A 27,843-nucleotide genomic window follows, 5' to 3' on the forward strand; every position below is an offset into this window, starting at 1 on the left:
CAATAATAAGAGCCTGATAACGAAGGCACAGAGGAGAGGCAGCAGGAGATGGAGACACAACCATAGCAATTTAAAAGGTGAGGGGCAATCCCAGAAGAATGCAAAAAATACCAGTGGGGGCAGGGAGAGGGAAGGAATAGGAGTATCTAAAAACACATTCTTCCCAAAATAAAACATAATGAGAAGATGAGATCAATTACTGGCATTCATCAGCATTCTCTGGGAAATCTTCTTCCCTGTCTTGGATACCTGACTGCTGGTGGGATGATTTTCCAGTTAGCTTGCTCAGGAGATAAAGAAAATAATGTTTTATCTCTAGGAGTGCATTGCTAATTCCTGTTCCTACGTGTGTTGCAAGGGGCCTCTCTTTTTCTCTTGTGACTGATAAGATGGGATGATGTTGAAAAGCATCTGTCTGGAAAGTTCAAAGGGTTTCCAGAGTGGGAAAAGAGAGAATTTAAACTAAGTCTGATGACTGTGGGGGTGGCTGTAGGATAACCTGGAAACTGCCGGTGAGGGAGGTTTCCATCTGTGTCAACTCCACGTATGTAAGACAAATTTACTAGGTGTCTCCCTTGCTAGCAAATGGCACGAGGGAGAAGTATTTGTCCTGCCAACTGTTTTTTTAACTCCATAATTGTACACAATCAAACGGTCTGTCAAAGATTTCAGCCTGAAACCAGTAAAGAAGGATAACTGTCACTTGAGCAGGATCTACTAACATGAAGCAACTCTTCCCAAGGCATTTTTAACCTGTGTCTGTGAGGAACATACCTCCTCCTGGGATGACAATGTGATTGCTCAGAGCTCTGTACATTTGCACCGACCAGGGGTTGTTCAGGAGTGGGTGGGGTTGGTAAGACTTTTCACCCCCCCCTCCTGATGCTGCCTTCCCCAGATACAGCAGCACAGTTTTTGGTCTCAAGCTGGCCAGAAGAGAGGAGCAGGCAAGTGTGCTCACTTTTGGGTTGCCTCTGTTTCTCCTCCCAACACTCCTGCAGGTCAGCTGGGCGCTAGTGGGGAGGGGAGCGCACCTTCCCAGCTGCATGTTTCCTGGGGTGCACCGAGAGCAGGAGAGGACTTTCTGCCCTGTGACTGCTTTGCCAGGAAGATAATGGACCCCCGTGAATGCATCAGCCAGGGGAAGCCCAGCCTGTCATTTTCCATTGAGGAGATCTTAAAGAAACCTTCTGCCAGCACCACCCCAAGCAGTGAAATCAGGAACAGAATTAACTATGCTGAGACTTCTTTAGCCCTAAAAGCAGGATCACCACTTGCCTTTGGTAAGTACATCACATAATGAAAAACATTCTTTTATTTTCTTTTCTTTTTTTCTTTTTTTTTTTTCTTTTTTTTTTTTTCTCTCTTTTTAAAACTCTACAGCTAAATTTTGATAAGGTAGAATTTTTATTCTTAAATTTTTCAGGAATTTTGGATTTCTGTAGTCAAGCACAAATTATTCATTATATACTCAGAAATAATCTTTTAAAATTAATTTCCTTTTAGCCTCATGGTAGATTGTGTTCTGCTGCCAGCCTTTGGTAGGATTTTGTACAATATGAAGTCCTGGTGTTATTGGAGAGATGCGTATGCAACCTCAGTAGTCATTGCAGGTAGCTCTCTTCAGTAACAGCGAGTTCTTATTGTAAACAAATACAATATCCTTTATATTTCCCATTAAAAAGTAATGGTTCTGTTATTAAAAGAGAAAAAAAAAAAAAAAAAAAAAAAAAAAAAAGAATCACCTGTCACAAGGAAAGATGGGCGTTCAAACACAGGAAGCTGACCTAAAACTGCTGCAGCTTAATGAAGTTGTTGGAGTTTCGTTTATACCAGGTGAAACTGCCTTGTATTCTGGAATTACAGCCAAATAAGTATCATTTTCTGATAAATCTGACCACTCATCCTCAAGCAAGAGAAATGGTCTGTAAGAGTCTGTAGCTGCGAAGTTTTAGAACTCAATCACTGGAACAAGACATGAGAAAGCATCTGTGTTTAATCATTTCTGCTTATCATCAGGGAAGCTAGGTTCTTTCATGTACTAAATAAAGCCAACTTGTAGAGAGCTAACATAATTTTGACTATAGCAAACCAACCAGTGCATTAACCTTTTTGACTTCAGCTTCCTCAGTTTAGTTACTTCAGCCGTAATTGAACTTTTACCCCTTCTGAAACTATTTTTTTTTCCTTAACAAAGATCAACAACAAACATATTCTGGATTTAGTATTTATTTTTCTTTTTTAATTTACATCTTCCATGAAACAGAGATGTTTTATATAACCAGATACATTCAATTACTGAAAAATGACCAGGAGCTTTGACAGAAGACTTTCACTCACTAGACAAAGCTTATTGCTATACTTTGCAATACATAGAGATCCCTCATGGGTCATCACTCCATTCCCCCAAAAACTGGATGAACCAGTAGTAAGGGACGGAGTATTTTTCTAAAGACCTGATGTTTCAAGTAGCCACTGCTTATATGCATTGTTTCAGCTCCAAACAGGATCCTGATCTAGACTGGAAAGCAAAGAAGACCTAAATAAGAAAGGAAACTACAAAAAAAATGAACTCTTGGTTGGTTACAGTAGTTGGTCTAGAGGTCAGTCCCACTACTGCTTCTTCAATCATCCTTTGCACAGGATTTGCACTTTCTTGTTCCCCCAGAACACAGGGTGACCTCACTCTGTACAGCAGTTGTTTCCTGACCATGGGGCAGAGCAAACCCACAACACATCTCACAGCCTGGGAGCCCCAGCCACTGGGGCTGAATATAATAGCTAACTTTGAAATAGTACCTGCAGCTTTCCACAGAAACCTGCACATGAGGGAAAGGGATAGAGTTCTACTGTATTTTCTCAGAACCACAGAATAGTTCAGGTTGAATGGGACCTCTCAAGGTCATCAGCTCAAAGAAGGGATGAGTTCAAAGACAGACAAGTTTGCTGAAAACCACAGTTAGTGTTGTTGTTTAGCTGTTTCATGACTAGTACTGCTGGAGGGGTGCAGCCCCTAAATGTCTGCTAAATCTGCCAGTGCAGATCAGACCTTAACAGCATCAGATCCAGGCTATGTTTTAAATACATTCCTGAAACATAGAACATAGTAATTTGTAGGAGTGGACAGGGATATAGCTGATGCTGGTGCGAGCATAATGGATCTCATGCTGATGGAGCCCAGGTGCCAGGTTGCCTAGTGGGGGGAAATGGTGGCATGTGCTCTGTGCGAGTGAGATTTAGTGAACTGAAAGTCCTTTCCATAGGGCCCATGGCCATCACTTCGTGCCACTGGATCCAAAGTGAGACATGTAACACCATGGAAAAGAGAGTCAGTGTTCTTCATAGCATGGACCACAGAAATGTATATTAACAACATGAGACTCTTCTCTGGGAATGGAAAATCACAGCAGAGACAGGGTTTTTTTTGTTATAATTCTGTTTCATGATCAGTATGTTGAAGATAGCCAGCTCTGTTTCAATGTGCATGTCAGCTAAACATGCCACTCGAAACACAAGGTCTGACAAAACCATATGCAGGACATGGTGAGTTCCTGGGACTGCATTGCTGTACTGCCAAGGCAGTCTCACCACAAACTGCTCCACCTGAGAATGCAGTCAGTTTTCCACCTTGAAAGCAATGCAAGCAGAACAACTAGGCTTTCTCTTTGACTTCACTTCATCATCCAGCCAGAGAGACATAGTAGCTGTAACAAGAGAATAGTGACCCTTCTCTCCCCTGCTAGGAAGCAAGTCTGGAGTAATTTACTTAAGGCAATGTGAAATGTTAACTAATAAAAATAGCATATACGCATGGAGATTCACTTGTCAGTAGAAGTGGGAAGACATAGGAAAGCTGTAGAGATATTTCAAAATGTTGTTTCATATTGCTTTTGAAATTGATCAATAATTTAAAATAATTTTTTTTTTTTTAAAAAAAAAAAAAAGAAAGAAAGAAAATGAAGCTTTTTTACTGTTGGTTTCTGACTAGCTCCATAGATTTACCCAAGCTAATTACTCTTTACTTTCCCATCAGAATTGCCAGTTTTTGCAGATAAGGTTTATTTCAAAACTGCAATACCCTATGCAGTACATCTTGGGATAATTGCTGTATTTCATCAAAGTCATTCAACTTTATGCCATATAACACTGACATTAAACAAATTGTGTAAATAGTGAGCTATATCTAATTTGACTCAGTTCTGGCCAAGGTCAGGGCACAGAAATGAGCAAGGGAACTTTTTGGAAATTCCAGGATGGGATACAAATCCAGCTGCTTTCCCAGAACAGCTCAGCAGCAGCAAAGAAGGAAGTACTGAGGGTCAGGGCCAAGTCATATCTTACTACAGATTTTAAGAACATTTTCCACCTCCTATATGTTATGTATCTGAGCCATGCTATGATCCACAAAAGCAAGAACTGAGCCATACACATATCAGTGGCTCCATGAAGTAGATACCTAGACCAGAAACGATTATCCAGATGGTCTGCTGATCTAGGCAGCCTAGGGACCAAGATCACACTTGTCCTTAAGTCTAAATGTAGCCACTAAGTGTTAAGAAGATGGGTGGAACCAGGAGATTCAGAATGTCAGAAACGAGGACATAGAGCTTACCCTGGAGTCTTTTTCCAAGGCAACCCAAGGGCACTAGGTCAGATAACCTTCATAAATTGCTTCCAACCTAAATTATTATGCAATTCTTTGACAAAAAAGAATGTGATGTACAAGTGTTAGCCACTCATAGAAAGATGGAATAGGAGTCAATCACATATAAGGTCTCTGTACCTGATTCCTAAGGTTTTTGTAAGGGTGTCTCCAAAGGGGTTTGGAATAAAGATTGTAGTCTTCCTACAAACCCAGTTGTAATATTAGGCATTTGTAAGTTTACTATACAAAAACAACTTACAAAATGACCTGGAACAGCAGCTGTTGATCTGAAGTCTACTGAAAGTTTTGAATTTTTGTGACACTCCTACCAAGTTAAAAAAAGAACATGGAAAAAGACATTTTAGTATTCAGCCTATGTTTCTCCCCTCTTATTTTTGTCACAATGCCTAGAAAGAATAACTGTGGCCTTTGAAAGGAACACAAATAAGCATGCCCAACAAGTGCTGGTCTCCTTCTTGGTGCCAACACCTTCACTTTAAACAGAGAAGACTTGCAGCCTATTTTAGAAAAAGGGCCAGTACATTAAACGAGTCACTCATCTGTTAAGTGAATTGGTCCTTTCTCTAAAATCCCTTGGAACCTGATTTCAATGTGCTTGAAAATACAGCTGAAATAATTGTTCATTACTCCCCCTGTTTCTGTTAGTGAGGTTCCACCAACAGGAAGCCCTTTGTCAAGGCAAAGAGAGCTTGGGATGAGGATGTTACACCTGGGAAATTAATAGTAAAAGCAGTAACAGATACAGTAATTATGTTATTACGTCTGCATTATGCCCTGTTGTGTTAAGGATATGCAAATTAGTCTGAATTTAACTGTGGCTTCACACACAAGTGTCAATATGGTAATTGTTTACTTCACTGGTAGCAACACTCCACCCCCATTTGTTGCAAAAGAGGAAACAAATGAAGGAATATAACTGAATAGGTACCACCTGGCTAATATCAACAATTCACCCCACATAACAAGGAAAAACAGACCACCGAAGAAAAAAAAATTAAATAAATAGATAAATAAATAAATAAATAAATAGAAGTGTACGAGCAAGAGAAAAACAGTGCAATAAAAAGCTGCTTGCACGTCTCAGTGACAGACTCTTCCTTGCTCAGAGCCTTAGTAAGGCCCTAAAATCATATGCTTGAGGTCTGCAACAGGTCTGTCTCTCTCCAGTGACTACACAAAGAGGCTTAAATGGAGCTTAGAGCATCTGAAATAACTTCCTGTTTCCAAAAAGAAATCTTGCAATCTTCCCTGACATTTTCCATCCTTTCCTATACAGCTGAAAGTCAAAATAAAAAGACCATTTTGGGCCACAAGTCAAAGTAATTTCTGTGCATAGTAACAGTATGCACGGTAACAAATATCTCATGTTGAGCCAGGCTGAAATGTCATCACCATCCCCACAACAAACAGGAATGAAGAAAACCGCATTCCCTGGGGGCAATCTTACCCCATGCCAATTAATAAATATTTTTCAGAGGTCTCTGCTGGAGCCATATGAATGTGCAATGAAAAATGCTAGCTAGCCTAGATAGCTGCCACTTCAGCTTCTCCATAAGGTTTATATCACTATAATTTGCTTCCTTGATCTCAAACAACACACTCTCCCACTCTTTTCTACCAGTTCATGCAGACATTGGTATTCTCCCATCCATCTATGACAAATTTCCATTGGATTCCCATGGGACAGTGGATTCCCTCCTTGTTTTCTTTTCTTCAGCCTGTAATAATGTTATCCATGTCCATAAGTAAATTGTGCTCATCACTGGGGTATGCAAGTATCTCGGGGAAGCACTTGTATAAAAAAAGTTGTATATGAAGGATGAAGACATGAAAAAAAAATCTATAACTTAGAAAATGCCAATGTCATTCTGAAGAAGGTTTAGTGATTGCCCCTAAAAACACCTTGCTCAGGTACCCTTGTCTTCATTACTGCAGGATATAATCGCTGTTATTTCTGTCCATATTCATCTTCACAGCATCCCATCTAGAAAGGGAGTACAGCTAGTCCTTAATTTAAGGATGGGAGATTGAGATAGAAATCCCGGGCTAAGAACCCACACTACCATTGACATCCTTCAAGTTCTTGAGCAAATCATTTAACTCCATGTCCAAGTTAGGGGCCAGTTCCAGGTCTGCCCTCTTCTTTATCCCATGAATGTTGTTTGAAACCCTACATGTTTTCTTACCAGAAAACTCAAAATGAATTGATCCTAATCAAATTAAATGAGTTCTATTTTGCACAATATGCTTCAAACACAGAGGTGGAAATCATACCATGTTCTTAAAGTTAGCACGGCTGGATGCAGGCAGTTGTATTTAGAAGTTTCCCAAAAGATTTGTGATAAATTGAAAAGATAACATTTAAATAATCATTCCTCATTGACATGAACTTTTGGCTGATTTCCAGAGCTCTTGTAACTGTATTTTCTTCATGTCAGTGTAATCCCTCTGTACAAATCCTATTGTGTGGGCTTTTACTGAGGGCAGAATTGGGCACTTTTTCTCCAGATGTTATAATTATCATTGCTCCAAGGCTGGCTAGAAATAGAACTTATTATTTGTTCAGAAAATAAAATTTCTCTAAAAAGTTAGACACTTTGCCAATGCTATATCCTGCACCAGAAGTAAAATAGGTATTAAAAATGGAGTTTATACCAGTACAATCTGTTGAGTGTCACAGCTGTTATCTGGATATGAGAGGAGAGAGAGGAGAGGGGAATAGCCCTAGGTGCTGCAAACCCCAGAGCCTAGATGTGGGTGACTGCTCAGGAGCGAAGTCCATTAATAGTTTAATGTTCTTTGGTGTAAATAACAGACAAATCCGTGCTGTAACATTAGTTTCACTCTAGTGCTATCTATGGTGAAAGTCTATTTTGCTTATGTGTTGCCTCTTACTCTACCTTTCCAAGCAAAGAAATCCAAGGAGAAAAACTAGAGCAAATTCTAGGTTTGCTCATTAAAGCAGCACAGACCCAATTCTCTTGTTTCTTGGTTATATCTGCTTACTTCTACACTCCCATTCTGAAAATTTCCCACAAGTATCATCCAAAGTTATAAGGTGGAACAAAGCAGAGAGAAGTTTAGATTTTGGGGGGCAAGCTTACTAGGATCATGCCCCTGCAACATAGGGGTCATCCTGGCAATGATGCACAACACAGAAAGATAAAGGCCATTTTAACTATGATCAGGTTAGAATGGTAAACTATCTAGACCACACTCATGTTTCTGTTCTTTTCACACATACTGGAAAGTGCACCTAATAACAGTAGCTTTACCACAGCTTTCTTGTGCTGTGTCCTTCACAGATTCCGTCAGCAGGGGTCAATTGGAGAATGACTTACCTTCGGATAAAATGCTTCTCCCTGCCATGTGTACTACACCCATGACCAGAGCAAAGAAAATGCAGGGAGCCCACTGCAGGAGACTTACTGACAGCCCAGCTTCCCTCTTGGGTGAGGAAACAGGCCGTGAACACCTGGAAGGCAAAAGAAAACACGATGAAGAGGAAGATCAGCTATGTGATTTCCCAGTGGACCATCCGCTTCATGGTGAGCACCTCTAGATTCAGACTTTCTCCCAGAATGCCCCAAACTACAGCTGGTATCTTACATGGCACTACGTGGCAATACGTAACAGCAGACATCACAAGTATTTCTTGTTAAGCTCTTGCTTGAGTCAGGGGGATGATTCTTCAGTCTCGTCATTGAAACCATGGAGACCCACCCTCTGAGCTAAGCTCAGGCTTGTAAATCCTACCAGTTTTAATGACAGGGACTAATTTGGGTGTTTATTGCCGTCCTTCTTTGGGTGGCAATCTACGGAGCTAGCAGGAAATGGGCATTGCACAACGTGAGGAGCAAGGCTGCTGAACATGCCACATCAGCTTAACATGCTGTATACACCTTGGACCCACGGCACGGGTGGTGAAGAGGTCATCACCATGCACACAGGCAAACTGTTGATATGCAATAGCTCTGGCATGTAGGATGTGACAAGTGCCGCTTTAAGTTCTTTGAGTTTCTGGAGAGGTTAATATGGACAGCAATACTACACTTCAGAAAGCAGGTGCTTGGTAGCAGTAGTAAGATCTTTGCTGCATGGTTTGTTATGATTCACTCCTTTATGAAAAGGGAAAAGAAGAAAAAAAAAAAAAAAAAAAGGAAAAAATAGCACAGTGCAATTTCAATGAAGACCGCGGAAGGCTCCTTGTGGGTCTGTGTGACTGCAAATACATGTGACTTCACTGACATCCACACATCTTCCTCAGCCCATACTCTGCAAGTTGGCAGAGGAAACACGTCTCTTTGTGAAATACATCTGAAAGAAAAGCCTTGCTCCTGCAGCTGCTGCTTTGGTATACATGAGTCTTGTGACAAGCTGCTGTCACCTCCTCCTCCACAAGACAAAGCCTGTCTTGATGCAGAGAGAAGCATCGTAAGACAACCAGATATTTTAGCCTACTTCTGGCCTGTAAACTGCAGGAAGCTGATGGCAGCAGGGCAAAATCATGTGTTGCATCCTCAAGGTAGAGCCAGGGCAGCATGTCTCTGCCACACAGAACTGCCTGAGAGTGTTAACAAGAAGTGCATTTCATGAGGGAGGGAGTTCCCAGACGTGGGGAGGCCACTTTCCCAGGGTGACAGAGGGGGAAGGCAGGTGTCCTGACTCAGCACTTAGCTTCAATGACCGGCGCAGTGGTTGGTACCAGCCTCATCAGCAAAACAGGGGGAAAGCACGTAATTACCTGCATAAAACTGAGCTGAGCTGAACAGGCCCTTTCAATGACAACTTGTATTTTAAAGGCATTTTAAACAAAATCCCTCTGTTCTCTGGAGGCAGTGGGGTTTTGAAACCAAGCAGAGGTTTAATGATCTGCCGTTTTCTAGGCTCCTGGTTCCCACAGTTGCTGAGCCTTTGATAGAAACTGGCTGAAGGAGAGGGAGGATCTGAAAACACTGGATTGGCATTTTCCCCACAGTGCACAAACAATGATGTTTCAAATTCTGTGCACACACTGTGTCATTCTTAGCAGAGAGCTGAAGCCCTGGGTTTAAAATACTTTGCAGCATCATAAGCTCCAGCCGCGGTCCTCCACTTCGTGTTAGAGGAGAAGAGCAGGTGGCTCCTTTTCTCCTGCCTCTGGCTGAGGCTGGAGTCACCTTTTGCAGATATGGTCAGCAGCAGTGCCTCCAGGAGAGGCGGGATGACACCATCCCCTGCAGCAGTCTATAATCTTTACAGCTTGAGCTAATAGCAAATGAACTTCTCTTACCATGCCTAGCAACTCTGTGCCTCAGGCATACTTTTGGCACAGTAGCTATGGGATAGTTACTTGTCCTCTAAGAAAGTATCTTGGTGGTGCCAAACACCCACAGCATATACCACAAAGGTGTCCTCAAGGTCTCCCTTGTGCTCACACTGAGTATGCCTCCAAGTGCCCAGGGGAACAGCACCAGCCTCAGCAGTGAGAGAAAATTCTGACATGGAAGACATCAGTCCCTCACCCTTCTATCTAGATAAAGCATGTACACAATTTGTGACAGAGGGCACTAGGCTCTGGGTAAGCATACACGTGTACAGTTATCAGGGAGCAAAAGAAATCAAGTGAAGAAAACAAGAAGAAATAATATCACTTTGGAAGGAGGAAAGCTGGTGTTTGGTGCTTTTTGGATAGGAGGTGAAACATGAGGAGGAGGTCATGACAATATGCCCTTCATGGGCAAGAGGTTCAAGATAGCAAGAGAACCCCAACTGTGAACCGTGAGCGTGGATTTGGTGCATACTTCCAGGCAAGCCTGCAATGGAAACATTGCAGTGTTCCTAAAAACTTGTTTTTCCCACAAGATGGCTTCTGCAACTAAGTGGTTTAGAAACACAGGGTCATTTAAACTAAATAGATTTATGCCCTTATCACAACCTACTTACAGGAAGCAATGCCTCTTGCACTTTGAACTTAGAGGCTGCATTGTAAGCAAAAATAAAAAAGAGAAAAACCCTCATATGCTAGAGATATGCTTGTGGTGCTAAACTCCCATTTGAATTTGGAAGCCTTCACTCTGCATGTGAACGTTTTCACCCATGACTTGCCGTGTGAGAAGCTCAGCAGAACTTTTCTGGAAAGCCTTGCTCTCAGAAGCAGCACTGGTAAACCCAATTCAGAAGGAGATCAGACTGAGAGAAGCCTTGCTTTGAAGCTGTGGTTACTGATTCTGCTTCGGGCAGCTCTCTATGAAATGACTGATCAGTGCCATTTTGCTATGTGTAACCACCACCACTGCCACTGTCTTCAAAACTCAAGCACAAACAGGGCAAACTGTGGCCATCAGTCAGCATCTCAGCAAATGCCTGAGTTAAATACTGAGCCCCCACTTTCCTTTTAGTTCCTTCTCTCTGCTCTGTGTGAAACCCTTGAGGCTTAACCAGTTCACCATGGCCGATCACCAAAGCCTGAGAGAAGGACATGTCCCATGCTGGCCAGACCTGTTGCAGCTCCTGCTGGAGACTTCCAAGTCCAAGATCCTAGTTCATATAGTCATGGGCAATTATTTTACATGTGCTGGGTCTGACTGTATACATATCTCTGTCTGTGTCTGCCCTAACCTTTTACTTCCAAAGGCATTGGATGAGTGTGCCCAGCAATGCAATTATTTCATTGGTCCAGCCAGGGAGCAGTCAGTACATTGGTGAAACCAGATAACATCATCAGCTTAATATACTGTCAGATGCCCAGTCTTCTGGGACTTCTTCTCTGGGCAATAATTCAAGTACAAGGTAGATCAGGCTTCCACAAAAGGGGCTTGCTCCTAATCTCACTGGGAACTGGGGCTTTCAGGGCCTGGGAACAACTGCACAATGCTATTTCCTGCAGCTCATATCTTCATTATTCACTGTAGAGGAGTGTGCCATAGTGAGTCAACGTCACTCACATATTTCTATAGCAGAAATCCTCTGCTCGTTGCTGACTGGGGTCTTTTTACCACTCTTATAGTTTTATTATTATGATAATATCTTTGATCCCAAAGCATATTGACAAATTCTGTTGTCAATTATCATAAAGACAATGGAAAATACGGAGATGAGCCCAGTCCTGGAGAACTTCCAGTATAAGTCATGTCTCTTCTGCATTGATGCCAGTTGCAGGCATCTTTAGCTTAGTGATTATGTTTTCTCTGAAGCCATAAATTCATTTGTTCTGTTCATTTGCGGATGATATGGTCAAATCCATGTACCCCTGTGAAATGGCATGGTTTATCACTTGCAGAACAGTCTTTTCCCCAATATGCTTATTTAATGCATTTATAAAGCACCCAAGAGACAATGAAGCACTGTATAATCACAATTCCAGATAAATATCGGCTGCCCAGAATACACCAATGGGACTGAGAAAAAGGGCAAAAGCATCCCATTGTCCTGAACAACAAAAGGAAGCAATTCTAAATGAAAAGGAAAAATGGGGGGGGGGAGGGAATAAATGCCTATATACAAAATTCTGCTGCCATCGGCTGTCTTACCAGTCTTCTGTTTGTTAGTGTGAATAGTCCCTGCAGTCCTGTGTCTCTGAAGTACAGTATTCCTATACACACTGAGAAATGCAGCGAACCATTGACCTTGATTTGGTGGGTTTACCTGAAGCATTGTTGAAGGCTAGTTCTTTGTTTTTCTCCCTCTTTTAAGACTGACTGTTTTTAATCACACCCTGGATATTAAATGAAAGGCATTAACCCTGAATTTTTTACTCTTGCCTTCAGACTACGTTCACACAGTTGTCTGACTGATACAAGTAAGCGCTGAAGCAAGAAAAGGTTGGCAGTTGAGGACTATCATAAATTCTATTTGTGCTTTTTTGTTTATTTGTTTTGGTTTTGGTTTGGTTTGGTTTGGTTTGGTTGTTTGTTTGTTTGGTTAAAGCAAGTGTTAGCATGCAATGCTTTTCTCCAACAGCTCATTCCTTCCAAGGAATTTTAGACCCAAAGGGTATATTACACAGGAGCCAGAGGTTAATTTGTTCCTGCTAGTCAAATCTATGTAATGAGACCACTTGTAAAGTTGATGGCACATCTTGATAAGTTTACTTCAAAGGTCTTACAAGTACTTATTGACTTCTCTGGAATTGTCTGAGAACTTTTCATTACATCTCCAGGATTCAGTGCTTTTAATTACTGTTCATTAAAATTGATGGCAAGACTTTTACTTACTGTATTAATAAATGCTTTATGCTGAAATTAGAAACATCAGAGACTATGTACTAAAATAATGATGGAATTATATTTTATCGGAGGGAGAGCAGACTCTGAGGCTGGGATGTAAACAAGCATGCCTGATTCATGTCTAGAGGTTTGTAGGTACAAGTAATCACAAAGAGCTGGAATAAAGCAGGGAAATGGAAAAAAAAAAAAAAAAAAAAAAAAAAAAAAGGCTGTCTGTGCAACCTGTAATAAGCTCAGCTTTCTGACAAAGGTGATTGACCAGAGAGTGTGGGGAGAGCAATGGGGAACCTGTATTTCACAGTGAAAACCATTATTGGATTAGTCAGGTCACTGCTTTCTCATTGTTCACTGATTGTGAGCATCTTTAATGTGAATTTTGGCAATGGCAGAGCAATCTCAGAAAGTATGTTTTAAAGCTGAGATGTAGGTGAGTGGGGAAACGCACATATATACCTATCCCAAATTCACTTTGACCTGAAGGAGTTCGTGAACATGGAGGTCATTTAGCCTGGGAACAGAACTGATACCAGGTGGTGGAAAATACCACACACCCCTGTCAGTTGGGGTCCCTCAAACCATGGTCTGTGTGCTCCCTCCAGAGTTTTCACAGACCACTGTCTGTGCCAGACTTATGCACAACAGGGCAGCATCATTTGTAAACACCATCGCCTCTTTGCTGGTGATTGAGAAGGGTTATATTCACTGGGGACTCAGGCTGATGGTGAGCACCATCCTCTAACAAACTGCCCGTGTGAACTGTTTCACGTGTGCCATCTGCTCCCTACCAGCTCCTCTGAAAAACAAGAAATTCCCACAGCCACCACTGTACAGCTTGCTTAAACAGGTTTCTGGCCTAGCATTTTTAGCATTCTAACCCACACTGCCTAAGTCTGCACCTCTCTGCGTTTCAGCCTTGCTATCAGGTGATTAGGCACTGTACTCTGCGCCAGGGTGAACACAGCTCTTCATCAAAGAGTTGCGGACTGAGGAGAAGTTGAGCCTTTAACAGTTTGAGTCCTGCTGCTCTACCTTGACTTCTGCTATGCCTCAGTGGCCAGCAGCTGGATGCTAAATGCTACATTTCACTAGCAGGAGGCCCTATGCGGAACACATTGTACATGTACAATTCAGATCAGTCTCACTGGCTATGCCAGACCCTCTTGAAAGTGGCTGAAAAAAAAAATATTTTAATAAAGATTAGCCATGCTGCCATACTCCCACGTAAATAATGCAGCACAAGCTCTTTTAAAAGCCATGAGCCACCTCTTTAACTAGGAGAGGGACTGCCACAGGCACATCTCTGTACACAGACAAGCACATTTTGTCCTGATGCCATCAGCATGCTGTAATAGCTCTTTTATAGAGTTGCAATTGTTTTTTGCTATGGGCTTGACCATCATAAGCAGAATGTCACCAGAGAAGAACAATGCTCAGAAAAGTCACTGGAAGAAACCAGCTGGGAGACTCAAATATCTATAATTGGTTGAATCAAAAAGGAGAGAGTTACTTCTTTAAAAAGGCTAAAAGGAAAAAAACACAACCCAGCCAGATATAATGAGGATCATTGTCAAGGCTCCTGAGTTTCTCTCTGAGAAACAAATGGCACAGTCATCTTTGTTACACAGAAAAAAATATATTTTTGAGCATATGAAGCTAAAGCCACTGCTTGCTTATGTAAGTGCTTTCTCTCTTCTTGTCAAACAAGTAAAAAATCTTTGGATCTGGCCATCAGATACTGTGAGAGGGTGTCTGTCCAGAAATGACAAAGAGGATTGCAGAAAGATAAACTGATCCCACAAGTTTTACCTATCTAGATTATGTACTTCAAAGCAGAGATGTGTCAGCACTGACTTCCAGCCCTTCTCTTGGGGTTTTAGTTCCTTATCCCTCCAGTATATGCCCCTTGTAGTGAGACTGAGTAGGCTTAATATTGTCTTGGCCTGCTAAGACAGGACCAAGTGCAAATCAGAGGTTCAATTGCAGCGTTGCAGAGATCTTCACAAAGTAGCATATATTTAGCTGGTTCAGACACACAGGGCAGCTGAGGCACAGCAGCCCGAGGTGTAGGCTATTTGCCTGCTACAGCCCAGAATGAATTTGCCAAAGCGTAGTGTTGCTGCAGATACACAGCTTTTACTCAGCAAACTCAGGTACAAGTACTAGTCTTCAGTATTGATTTGCTTGTACCTTTAATATCTTGCAGCTCTGTTATGGTAGGTGGTGAAAATAAGCTTAGCTAACATGGTATAAACAAGAGATCAGACTCGGTAAGCTATGAGTAGTATTAAAGCTTTAAATTGCCTCCTTTTTTTAAAGGGGGAGAGGGGGCGGCAGCATTGCTACACTTTGGTCCACATGGATATTTGATATTTGGAGATCAGAGATCACATAATACAGTATATTGGGTGGAACCTCTAGAGACCAGCTTGTCCAACCCCAACTCTAAACAGGATCACCTTAGATCAGGTTGCATAGGCTTTGTCCTGTCAAGTTCTGAATATCTCCAAGGCTGGAGACTTCTCAATCTCTCCAGGACTGTGTTCCAGTATCAAACTACCTTCATGGTGAAAATATTTTTTTCCTATTATCTAATCAGAATTTTATTTGCTGTAATTTGTACTCATTGTTCTCATCCCTTAACTGCACACCTTTAAGAATAATCAGTATTTCAACAAAGTTCAAATGTTTCAACTTGCTCTAGGTCTGACCTAGTAACAAAGCCAGATCTGCAAAGGACAAATGTGCCTGTTTCTGAATTTAAAGAAGTTATACTGCTTTATCAGTGTGAAGAATCTAGCCCTTCCAATGTCAACAATAAGGCAATGTATAGACAGCTGTATCTCTAAGAGTCTGCAAATGCTGACATATCTAGCTGCCTGGTGTTTTCCAGCTTGGTTTCAGCAGTCAGCTAACCTGCAAATGACTTTCACAGAGCATAAAAGCACACTTGAATATCCCCAGCTTTTACATAGAAAATAGCTCAAGAAACTCAGACAGTCTTATTTCCCCAGAGACTCTACAGCCACGTTTGTAAAGCCAATGTTACACTTCCAACACTTTCCAGTCTTATATCTTCCACCCACATTCTTTATTAGACTGTAATTCTGAATGCTGTTGTTTGCTATGGGATCTCTAAGCTAAGGTCCCAAGGCAAAGGAAAGTATCAAAGCTACAGTCAGAGAAAGTTTCATCTTGCAAGGCAAAATGTTAACATACAGTCCCAGATTCTTTCTATTTTTCATAGTGTTTTGTGGGTTGGATTTTTTTTTTCTTTTTTGAAACAAAAATAGAATGACTGATTACTTATAGAAAAAATGCACTCTTCTAGATTTCCTACTGGCAAAAGCCTTGATTAGGTCACAGGAGTCGATTTTGTTAGCAATTTAATTTCATTTCCAGTTGAAATCAAAGCCTGTCCTTCAGTCTCTACTGGCCCTGTACCTGACCTCATGTTATTTTATTTTGTTTAATCTGATGAGTTCCAACTTTGAAAGATCTGGTTTCAGTAGAAGTGGCACTTCTGAGTGCTGTGTAGATTCTTCCCTTACATAACAGTCTTATCTACAAAACAGCTCACCATGCCCTTTCAAGAAGGAAAAACGTGGAAGATGTAAGAACACACTGACAGCAAGTTTCTTTTGCCTGTCACCGAGCTATATGGGTCATTTTCATACAAAAGATGCTGAAAGGAGACACCAGAAACTCATGAGCCTATTTTCTCTTAAACTGTGTTGTCCAGTCCTGGACACCTTTGGGTGGGACAGATGATCTGGCAGATCTATTCCCAATCCCATCTATAGCATAATTTTTAATACTGTACATTTCAAAAAAAGCAATGGGTCAGTCTTTCAGGTACCATAAGATGTCCCATCTGCACAAAGTTTCTTCTCACACTTACAGCAGCTGTGCATAGACTTTGTCTTCTCATTCTCATATATTCTTTGTATGGTAGTCTTTCTGGATCCTTCTAGACTCATGATCTTTACTACTGAGTTTGTCCTACACCTCACCTCTGTAGAGATAGTATTACATTGTTAGAGATGATTTCTTGAGTCAATGTAGGCTGATTAATTCAACAAACTCTGCACCAAGTGTTCTTCCAGCATCCAGAAATTCTTAAGCTGGTAGCCAAGTATAAATATTTACATCATCATGTCTGTCTATAGTTTGAATCTGCTTTCTATGGAGAAGTCCTGTAGCTAGTATAGTCTGATAATGTAAACCATTCCTTTTTAGCTCAGGTAGTATTCTCTGATTTGGGCACTAAAAAGTCTTGCCTTTAGGTTTTATTCCATATTATACAGATGATGGTTGTCATGTTCTGTATTTACAGGCAAAAAATACTGATTACTGTTTGTTTGGTACCCACTGTGATGGGTTCTGACCCAGATGGCCTTTGGCATTCATTTCATTCCTATCACAGTCCACTTCACTCATCTTAATTCTAGAGAGTCTGGTCAATGCATGAGACAGAAGGGTTTATACCGGACCAAATCATTATTTGCTGTATTCTGATGGAATACTAAAAAATACTTTTTTTTTTTTTCATCTGATGTGACATCTTAGATTTTGAAATGTAGACATTTTCTTTCTTTGCATAGTTGTGAAATTATATTTCAGTTCACTAATATAAAACATTAAAAAAATACATGAGCCTTTTTTTGCTTCTTCAGAAATCTTCTGGGAGGTAGTGTGGTCTGCTCTCTTTCTCCTGAAGGATTTCTGGTTGCTAGAAGTTACATAGACTGCCTTGACATACAAAATCTCGCAGGATATGAACCCTGCAAGCATCCCAGGTGTTTACATACAGTTGGGACCAGAAGAACAAGGGGGTGGTGACAGTTGAGACTAGATTACTTCCTCCACTCTGTTAATGTTGGGGGTAGAGTGCAGCTTCTTCCAGCTTGGGGGAACGGTCTCCCACTCTGTCAAGAGGCAGGAGCTCAGCTCAGTGTTCAGTAAGATATGTGGGACATCACAGGACGCCTCCAATTTCTGAGACCATGAGCAAGGTCAGGGCAGAATTCACTTGTCTGGATATGCTATGAATTGCCCTGTGAGAGAAATATAAATACCATATGTTGTAATGATACAAATATAGCAGAGATATTCATTACTGTATGACAGGACATGATGTACTTGACAAAATATCACCTTGGTACTCAATCTTACCTGTCTAAAATATCTCCCAGGAGGATATGGAGGCCAACCCCCACAGAGAGGTGTGAGGTAAAAATCTTCCAGACAAGAGACACTCTGAACTACGTTAGCGCTATCATATCCACAGGGGACATAGTGCCTTGGGATTCATATTCTTAGTAATGATGGTCCATATTTCCCTTTTTAATCCATACAGCAATAAATGCCCCTTTTCTTATAGACATATTTTGTGAAGGTTTGAGTTGATGTAACTTTGTAATCAGAGCTTCAAGGAGAGGGTGCCCATTGCTATCTCCAGTATATATGCACAAAAATATTTCTCATTTCAAATCTTTGCCCCAGTGGTGTCAGCAAGATTCAATTTAAATGACATTTTTCCCTTGGGGCTGAAGCCAGGGCTGCAGTCTAATGAGTAGTACTTTGATAAGCCAGTGAAAAGTCTAATGATATGGATTTAACTCTGTTGGACATCAGCTTTATTAGGTTGTTCCTGAGATATGAGAGTATTGACAGTGTTTATGATAAATGACGCTTCTCAGTTACTCTTGCATGGCTGGTCTCCTTTTCAAAGTAGCTGAAGTGTTTAAAAAAGAGAAAATATTCACAACAGAATATATTAACTTACTGGTTCCCATATATTGTCTCCTAGACATCTTCCTACCAAATCAATGAACAGAATTTTTTATTCCTTATTTTCTGTGTCACCAGGGTCAAAATGAAGTTTCCATTACAGAATGAAAGATGTCATTTTCTGGTTGGGGCAGAGCCTAATTTATACCAGTTAAGGTGCTTAGTTAGCTTTTTCACTGCTTTAGCCCCAACAAGGAATAGTTTATGCTAATACTACAGGTGGAAAAGGTGTAAAGTCCCTTTGAGGGATTAAGCTAATCATCTCTGGGTAACTGTTCCCATTAGGAACTGTATGCATCTATTTATGTGGTATGCATTGTAGCTGTCATCAGACCATGGAAGACCAAAAGCAATTATTCAAAAAGTTCATTTTCTTCAGCAACATGGTGTCAGTGCCAAATACGTCAGGAGAGATTTGGATTTTTATGCTCCTATAAGGCTGCAATTTTACAAGCTCAGTAGAAAAACAAACAAACAAACAAAAATGTATCTTGGGGCATAACATTTTGTGCTGTTCATCCAATGTCATCTGGAAGATTTTCCGTTTGTGCATCAGAGAGGCTTCCAGCCTTGGGATGTGGCTAAAATCCATGTTTTGCAGATCAGTTGCCTTACAGTTTATTTCTGCCACTCCCTTCTCCTCCACTCTGCAAGACACCAACCCTTCAGCATCATTTCAGATCAACCCAGACCTTATTCTAATTTACACCAAGTGGCGTACATAGTGCATTATCTGAATAAAATACCTTAGTGTAGGAGGGCATTTTCAAATCAGTGTAGGTTCTGTTGGAAAAGTCTGTGTGGTCACACTGCAGCAGTTGAAGGAGTAGAACAGTCACAGAGTCCTCTCAGGAATTCACACCACCAAAGGTCCTGTGTATTTTAAGGCCTTATAGTCCTTAAGCACAAATGTGTTTAGAGATTCCCCACACCATAACAATGTAGTCTGGAGAATATTGTGACTTTTCTTCATAAGGTAGTATTTTTAGTGCAATTGTTACATGGCAGTGAAGCTGCTGACTATCTCTAAACACTGCTAAAGGAATAGTATAGAAAGAGAGTGGAGATCGGTTAGTCTGGGGTGGTTTACTTCTTTTCACAATGTTCACCCACTTTGGGTACTCTTTGATCTTACTGGCATCTGGGAGGAGTAAATTCATCAAAATCAATTCCAGAGGAATAAAATATAGAGGTAAGATCAAAATCAGACCAAGCAAATACACTTATATTTGTAACTTCTCATCTTATCTGTATTTGTGTACGTCTTTTGAAGATGACTCTTCTAATTCTCTTGTTCTCCATCCATGAATCACTCCAACATTCAAGATCAGGTTGGGTATAATGTAGGGGTGGAGCAACTGGCTTGGGTGAGGCAGCAGGGTGGAATAGGTGCAGTGTTGTCAAAGAATGTTATTGGGCAAGAAATAGCTGGAGATGTCTGGTGACAAGCTGACATGGGACAGTAGTTACTGCTGCCCTGGGGTGAGGAGAAATTGGGTTTGTTGATTGTAAGGTGGTTCACTCTCAAGAGGTCCAGCAGTGCTTTTCAGCTTGAAGCTAACAGTGATCTAAAAGCCACTGTATCACTCAGCTCAATCTCATAGAGTCAGTACCTATCCAAAATAACTCAAATTCAACTTTTAAGGCAAGAATGAACAAGTTAATGCAAACAGAGCAAGAGAGCACAAGGAAACAATGAATAGGCCGCAGGCTTTGCAGTAAACCCAAGCAGCTTTGCAAGAAACACAAATCTGCTAAAGAACTGAGTTTACACCAACAAGGAGCTTGCTCTAAGTTGAAGAAGCAGACCTGACGCAGTTTGTCTATGGACAAAAGTTACTCCCTTTACTCGTTATTCCTCCACTGCTTAACAAGATTCACAGACTCCTGACTGTGGAAAAGTTCATGTTAAGTCTAAGGAAAATACAGATTTCAATTTTATTTAATAAATGGCTGCAGATGACTGTGGATATTCAAACCACTCTTCAGAACGTGTTATACCTCAGAGCCTGGGGAAAGCTTAGAAAAACCAGTATGGCAGGAAAAGATAGGCATGGAAAATTTATAAGCTGAAAGAAAAATGGTGATTTGTTACACTCATGAGAACGGCACCAAGACAAAACAAAGTATCCAGTCATTCATTGCCTTTACATTAAGGGTTTGTTCACAAATAGTTAATAATGGATTATAAATGAGCAGCAGATGTTGTGTGCATGTGACAGATGAGCAACAAAGGTCAAAGTTTCATCCAACGTTAACGGACGTTGATGACAAAACCATTGCAGGGTTAGTGTGGCTAAAATACATAATGTTTTGTGATTAAAATACATAGGTTTCTGTAGTTGCTCGTATGTAATGAATCAGTGGAATTAGCATTGCAAATAGACACTGTTGACTCTCTACTTCAATGCTAAAGTCCACATTCACTGTTGGGTCAAGAGACAGTCACCTATTGTAAGTACACCTTTTGTAAGTACGTCTCTAGAAGGAATTGGAGATGCCATCCCAGCTGCATAGAAATTTGCAGAAATTGCTGGATCTCTGAATTTCCTTGTGGTCCTGTGCCCATTTGCTATGAAATTCAGTGCACCTTTCTTTGTTTGCACAGTTGAGAGGAAAGGGAAACGGAGAATCCGGACAACATTCACAGCTGAACAGCTCCAGGAACTGGAGAAGATTTTCCAGGTAACTCACTACCCGGATATCCATATTCGCAATCAACTGGCAGCAAAGATTAACCTCCCAGAAGCCAGAGTTCAGGTATGTTCTGCCTCCAAAAGGCTAAACTCATTGCACCAATTCCGTATTCAGGATATGTTCATAATAGTTTATCCATGAATGACAATGCTAATGAAATATGTGATCTCTTCATTACCTTACAGAGGAGGCCAATATCATTATTCTCCTTTTACAACTAGGGGCAAAAAGTATTTGTCACCCAACTGGGATTAAACAAATGGGATTAAACAAACGGGATTAATCAAAGGGTTAACAGGTTCTCTAAGCATCTTAAATGTACAGCAAATAGGAGTTGCAGATGGTTATAAGCAACCTGTTGGACTCTGTAGCAACAGAATGGCCATTTATGAAAATATTTATTAATCATCTATCAACCTTTTATAGGACATTGTAATTCAGTGCAAACTCTCACCCACATCTCTCTTCTACAAGTTCACAAAAAAAGTTAGAATAACTGTCCAAATGAAAATGTTTTGTTACTGTCCTGTAATTTGGTATTACGGACTATAAATGCCCTGGCTGTAATTTCTGTGCATGGAAACTAATCCTGTTTCCCCCAGCTATAATGTAGCCTTACTAACAGAGCTCAAAATTGACCCTATGTGTTCAATACAAATGAAAACTGCTACACTGAAATACACATACAACTGTGTATTGGAATTTGGTGTTGTTTATCAGACACTGCTGTGATGATTTGTACAGTTCCTGTACTTGCCATAATGCCAGAGTTGTCAGTGTACTTCCATGTACATGGCCCACTCTAACAAAGTTCAACACTGATCAGTTTATTGACTATGACATGCCTGGGACTATTGACTAACTGTGGTGATATTGCTTCATAGTTAGGTGACAGGGAGAATTGGAGCAGCATAACTGTAATGTGACCATTAGCAATATCAGTGCACCCGTATTGCATTTCCAATAGTATGGAGTGCAAGCTGGGCTACTAGTCAGACAGAACACCAAACCGCATGAAATAACAGGACTATCTTCTGTTTAAAAAATAATTTATAATCTGTAGGAAAAAAAAAAAAAATGGAAAAAGGGAAAGAAATGGAATTACCATGGGAAACATCAACCTGAGATATGCAAGGAAGAAAAAACCCATCGTGTCTGAATTTCAGATGGCAAATTCCCTATCCAGACTGTTACACTTGACACAGAGGTTCTGCATTTGCCTCTGTGTTGGCTGACAAAGGGAAACTGGTCACAGAACTAAAAATTAACAGTAACTTAGGTATTTTTGAAATCAGAGAACCATAGAACCAAAATCAGCTATAAGTCAAATAACCTCAGAGAGAGAATTTAACAACAAGAAAAGAAAAAGTGAGCATCTATTGGGGAAAATATGTGAGACATTTCACAACTGTGTGAAAAGCTCGTGTTCCCCAATTCAGAAATAAAGCTATGTTTCCTACAAGACAATTTAATTGGACAGATGGAATTACTCCTTGCATGTGTGCATGCGTACATCCAACACAAAATGAAGAATGCTGCATGAGTAAACATTAGAAACAGAAAGTTATAAAAAGAAGGAATAAGCGAAGCTAAAGTATACAGGCCAAATATGTGGTCAGATAAACAAAGGATCATCAGAAACTCGATAAAAGTACATTAAGAAGAAAAAAAGTGAAAAATTTTATTGATCTGTTATTCTACAGAAATAGTGGGACAGTCAAGGAGAGTGCAGAAATGGCAGAGATGCTCAGTCATAATTTCTGCTCTGTCCTTGGAAATATGTCAGGTAAGGTGGCAGTATCACATGATGGTGATGAGACACTTTCTATCAGGACAATGTTGAATAGCAGCTACAGACTGATGTTTTTAAATCCAGAATCTCAGTGACTTGCTTCTAGTAGTTCTTAAAAAGCTGTTTGAGACACACTTTGGATCATCAGTTTTGATATTCAATCAGTCCTGTAGCACAGTGGAAGTTCTAGGGATCTGGAAGAAAGTTAATGTTGTGTTGATATTCAGAAGGGTAAAGAGAACAACCACATAATGACTGACCCGTGAGCAAAACACTGATTTCGGCAAAATGATGATAAAGCTTATATGAGTCCCTACTCATGAAGAATTAAAGGAACAGTAATATATTTAATTCTGATCAAAACTGGCTTATGGAAAAGAAGATGTTGTCAAATTCATCTTTTTTTTTTTTGATAAATTATATTTTTGGCTGATAGAGGTAATAACACTGATGAGGTGTCACTGTAAGGACCTTGCCTTGGTCTTACACTCTTCTTGGATTAAGAACGTAGAGCAGATCAAGATGTCATGTTCTAGTACACAAGAAGCAAGATGTGCAGCAGGTGTTCAATTGCAAATGAGGACATATCAAAGGTGGCCTCTCATAGGAACCATTTACTGACACAGAGGTCAATGTGAACTGCATAATCAGTAAAATCTTTAATGATAGAGTTATGAAATAGTAAGAAGATAAAGGACTGGTAAATAAGGAAAAGGCTTGTTCTTTAGCGTGCCCTAGGTCATTGGTCATGTGTCTCCAACACAGGGACAATCACAGAGCAACAGACAGAAGCCATTCCTAGAACATGGGGAGCACCACCCTCCCTCTGTGCTGTTATAGCCCCTGTTTCTCCATACAACTTGCTGAGAACACTCCCTCTCCCTCATTCTGCTGCTGGCTAATGCTACTGCTGTGATGGGCAAATGAGTCTTTTGTGAAATCTCAGGCAAGATTAAGGAAGCAGTTGACCCTGGCTTTAGCACCATTGTGACTTTCATGAGCACCCATGGGAATGTTGTTCTTTGTCTCAGTGCCACAGCTCAGGAACACTAGAAAATTGAAGGTTACTAACATGCAGGAAAAAAAAAATGATATTAGTAGGTTGCTATCTGTGGTGGATGGAGCAGGGAGGAATATGATTAAATCCAAGTAAAGAGAAGTCAGGGTGCACGTTTAGAAATCATTCTGGGGAGGGAGGTTTTCTGAAGAACCAGCTGAGCAGAAAAGGCAGTTTAGGCTCTGAACACAGCTATGCCTATATTAAAAAATAAAAATCTATGAAGTGAAGACTTTATCCTACATGCAGACTCTGGAAGAAGCACTTAAAAGGTTGAATTTTTGGCTTTGGCACTCCCCTCTACCTTCAATCACTTAATCGATGATAAAGAGGACCCATTTCATGGTTTTGTTTCACTATATATCTACTACCTGGTAGAAAGGGAATGTTATAGCTCATACAGACTGAGCAGTTCTCAAACACACACAAACCCAGCAAAAAAGGTCCGTCCTTTCAGTAACCTCGGATACTTCTAACTACCAGCAATATAGCAGAGGTCTCCTGACGTTCCCGTTACTTGCTGGGCAAGAGATGCAGAAATAATTGAGCTGTTCATTATTGTATTTAAAATGCATGTATGTTTACAACGAGCAGCATATGGTTTTGATCCCTAACACCTTGTGTTCATCTGAATCTCTTGCCAAGAAAGAAATGTTTACATTCAAACAGCAAGTTCCAAAGCCAGCTAGTCTGCAATGGAAGGGGAATTCAACTTTCACAGCAATGCAACAAGATGTAGTCCTGTGGCTGCACAGTAAATACTTGCATGCCTCAGCCAGAAGCCAGACAAGTCAAACCAGCTGAAAGATGAAAGAAGCTCTCCCTTGAGAAAATTAGTTGTCAGTTGTCCAGTGCAAAAGAGATGGCAGATAACATAGAGTGCTGAATGACTCAGAAGTTGGCATCCCCATGGGTCTTTTGCTTAGGATCCTTACATGAATTTCAGAATGTTACAAGCTAAATACAAGAAGAACCCTGTTACTATAGCTCCATTGGTGACACACGTTTACTGCAGTCCAGCAAACATCTATGTGAGTCTTTTCCTGGTCTATTCATTTGAGAGCAGGGTGACAAAGTCCTGCCATGCAATAAGTGGCACCTCCTAAGGAAATCATAATGCCACATCTCTTGACTGCTGTAAAGCTTTGACCATGAAAGGATTTACTTTCCAAGGAGATCCCTGGAAGACTTGCTGCACACTGTCCTACTGTCTTTCCGTAAAGAGGGGAATGGACCTAGTCCATTACTACAGAAACAGGGCTCTGCTACAACATCAAGTGATATATAATTTTTGTAAAAAGTTTTGCGTAAAAAAAAACAAATGCTCAATAACAGCTGTGATTGTGTGAGAGAAAAGTGGCTGTTATGATTGTGCAGAGATCCCATGTGTTATGCAAAATGCAAAAGGTGTTGTGTCAAACCTCATGTTTTCCTTTAGGTTCAGCCTCTGGTTTTGGTGAGGTCATTTAATGAGCAGGAAAATTAATTGAATGTGAGCAGTTCCTTCTTTATCTGCTGCTCATTTCTGTGCCCTTTCATTTCTGCCTGTATCTAGATCTGGTTCCAGAACCAGCGAGCCAAGTGGAGGAAACATGAAAAATTTGGCAACTTTGGTGGCCTTCAGCATCTGACAGAAGTTGATTTCATTCCTGCTCCCAAGGCAGATATCGCAGTAAGTATTGGAGGCCATGTATAAAACCAGTGAGGGGGAGAAAGCTATCCTTCACCAGGTTACCTCTTCACATGGGACTATCCCAGTGAGGGAGGACTGGAAAGGACAAAATGGTGATATGATCAAGTTAAATCCCAACAAATATGGTCAAATAAAATTTATTTTTCTAAATATGTATTATTCCTAATATTATTCCTGTATATATGCCACGAGGGTGATTCTACCCTATTTTACTTCTAAATCATATGCTTGTAAATCATGTTTTGGATCAAAACATCTTAACCACCCGCAACGTCCTGAACAGGAAGAAATATGACATTTGTAACCACAAAGATGTATTTCTTTAGGCAGTCAAGATCTTTTTACAATGTCCAGCCTACTTAGAGTCATCAGGGCTTTTTGCCCTTGCCCCATATCCTTGCTAAGCCCAGGGCAGTTAATCTAGGCTGGCACACAGGCTGTTTCTTGACAGGAGTGCTTCCATAGCTAGAACAAAGCAAATTTTGCCTTGCTCTCTGACTGACAGCACATCACTGGGTTTTAGGGAGTCTATTCTAAACTTTTCTTCTTAATTACTAAGCACCAGGGAAACAGCCAAGGTTGATTGCAAATTGTATCTAAGTAAAAGTCAGTATTGATTTACCTGAGACTTTGTTTTTGTTCTTGAAAGGCTTCTAGCTTGATGCCGAGAAAGCTCGCTGCTACTGTCCCTGCTGTGGGATACTACTCACCACTGCAAGGGCAACTGACATCTGCTTGGCTGCCCAGCATGCTCTCCTTCGTCCCTCACCACCTGGAGATGCTGCCATTCCCAAAACCGTATTTACTTTTCAACGTCCTCCCCCCCTATGGCACCTACAGCACGCCTCTGCCCCACAAGTTGGAACAGAGCAGTATCTGTGCCAGCTCCACATAGAGGAGGATATGGAGGAGCAGGGGACTTGGGGTGCATGCCTTTATCACCCATGACTGTTTGCAGGGGGCAGGTGCTCTCCTCAAACAAGCATGCTGGGACGATGAATAGCCTGTGGCACGAGGTCAGCTTGCTGCGTGAGTGCCACCACAAGAAGCTGCAGCCTACTAAACATGGGCGAGAGCCACCGTGGACGTGGAATGAGATTCCTGTTGACCTAAGGAGCAGCATGCTGTGTAGAAACCAAACTGCTCATCCAAGAGCTTCTCCCCGGGAGGACAGTGCACCAAGCCGAGTGGTCCTGCAAAAAGGACTGGGGTTTTACTCAGCCCTGATAACACAGGATGACCCAAATGCACCGATGCCTTGCAGCAGGGAAGATGTCTATGATGAGTGCATAGGTTCATCCAAAATGGTTTTCCTCTGTATGTTTTGGTTTCTTTCCTTGGACATGCTGGTTGTCATGCTGGGAGGGGGGAAAAGAACATGTTTAGGTCAAAAATCAGATTTTTAAGATACTGTTTTTTTCCAAGGATTTGGTGAGAGAAGGGTGTGGGTTTGATTTGCTGGCTGTGTGTTTGAGTTGAATATATAAAGGGGTGCAAACACAGTTTGAGCTTACTTACGGCACTCTGAGAGGGGTAGCAGTGCTAAGCTCTGGATTTGGTACTGTGAGTCTCTGGGGGCAAAAGAGTTCTTCAGATGGTTAATTAAAATGCTTATGAGGAAGCCTCTTATTTTTTGACCCGAATTAAGAAAGCTCTAAAGCTACTTCAGAAACAATAACAAAAAAGAGACAGACTAACTGAGTTTAATCTACTAGATATAATAAGATGGTATGACCCCACGGTTTGGCTTAATTGTAGATCAATAATGAGGTTGACCTTCCCACTTACAAAATGTCTGTATGCCCTATTATTTACATAATATTCATCTCCTTCCAACATATGGCTGTTTTCCTCTGCTTGTTCAGGATCCAATCCTCCTTCTGCTGAGGTCTCCACTGGCTTTCACAGGAAACACTATTGGAAAGCGTTCCATAAAGGGCT

General features: G+C 40.9%; 1 protein-coding gene across 2 annotated transcripts; it reads left to right on the forward strand.

Moving 5' to 3' along the window:
• Nucleotides 1–27,523, forward strand: ISX (intestine specific homeobox). Of its 2 annotated transcripts, XM_084525019.1 has the most exons (6): nucleotides 1–77; nucleotides 1,002–1,283; nucleotides 7,972–8,214; nucleotides 21,272–21,423; nucleotides 25,765–25,881; nucleotides 26,552–27,523. In XM_084525019.1, the coding sequence occupies exons 2-6, from the start codon at nucleotides 1,115–1,117 to the stop codon at nucleotides 26,795–26,797; spliced, it is 927 nt and encodes a 308-aa protein (XP_084381145.1). In that variant the 5' UTR covers nucleotides 1–77; nucleotides 1,002–1,114; the 3' UTR covers nucleotides 26,798–27,523. The 2 variants fall into 2 exon arrangements, with proteins under 2 accessions (XP_084381145.1, XP_084381146.1); XM_084525020.1 differs by lacking the exon at nucleotides 1–77 and having other exon boundaries at nucleotides 903–1,283; nucleotides 21,272–21,348.
• Nucleotides 27,524–27,843: the final 320 nt, after the last annotated feature.

The sequence above is a fragment of the Aythya ferina genome (genome assembly GCF_964211825.1).
Source record: "Aythya ferina genome assembly, chromosome: 1".
NCBI lineage: Eukaryota > Metazoa > Chordata > Aves > Anseriformes > Anatidae > Aythya > Aythya ferina.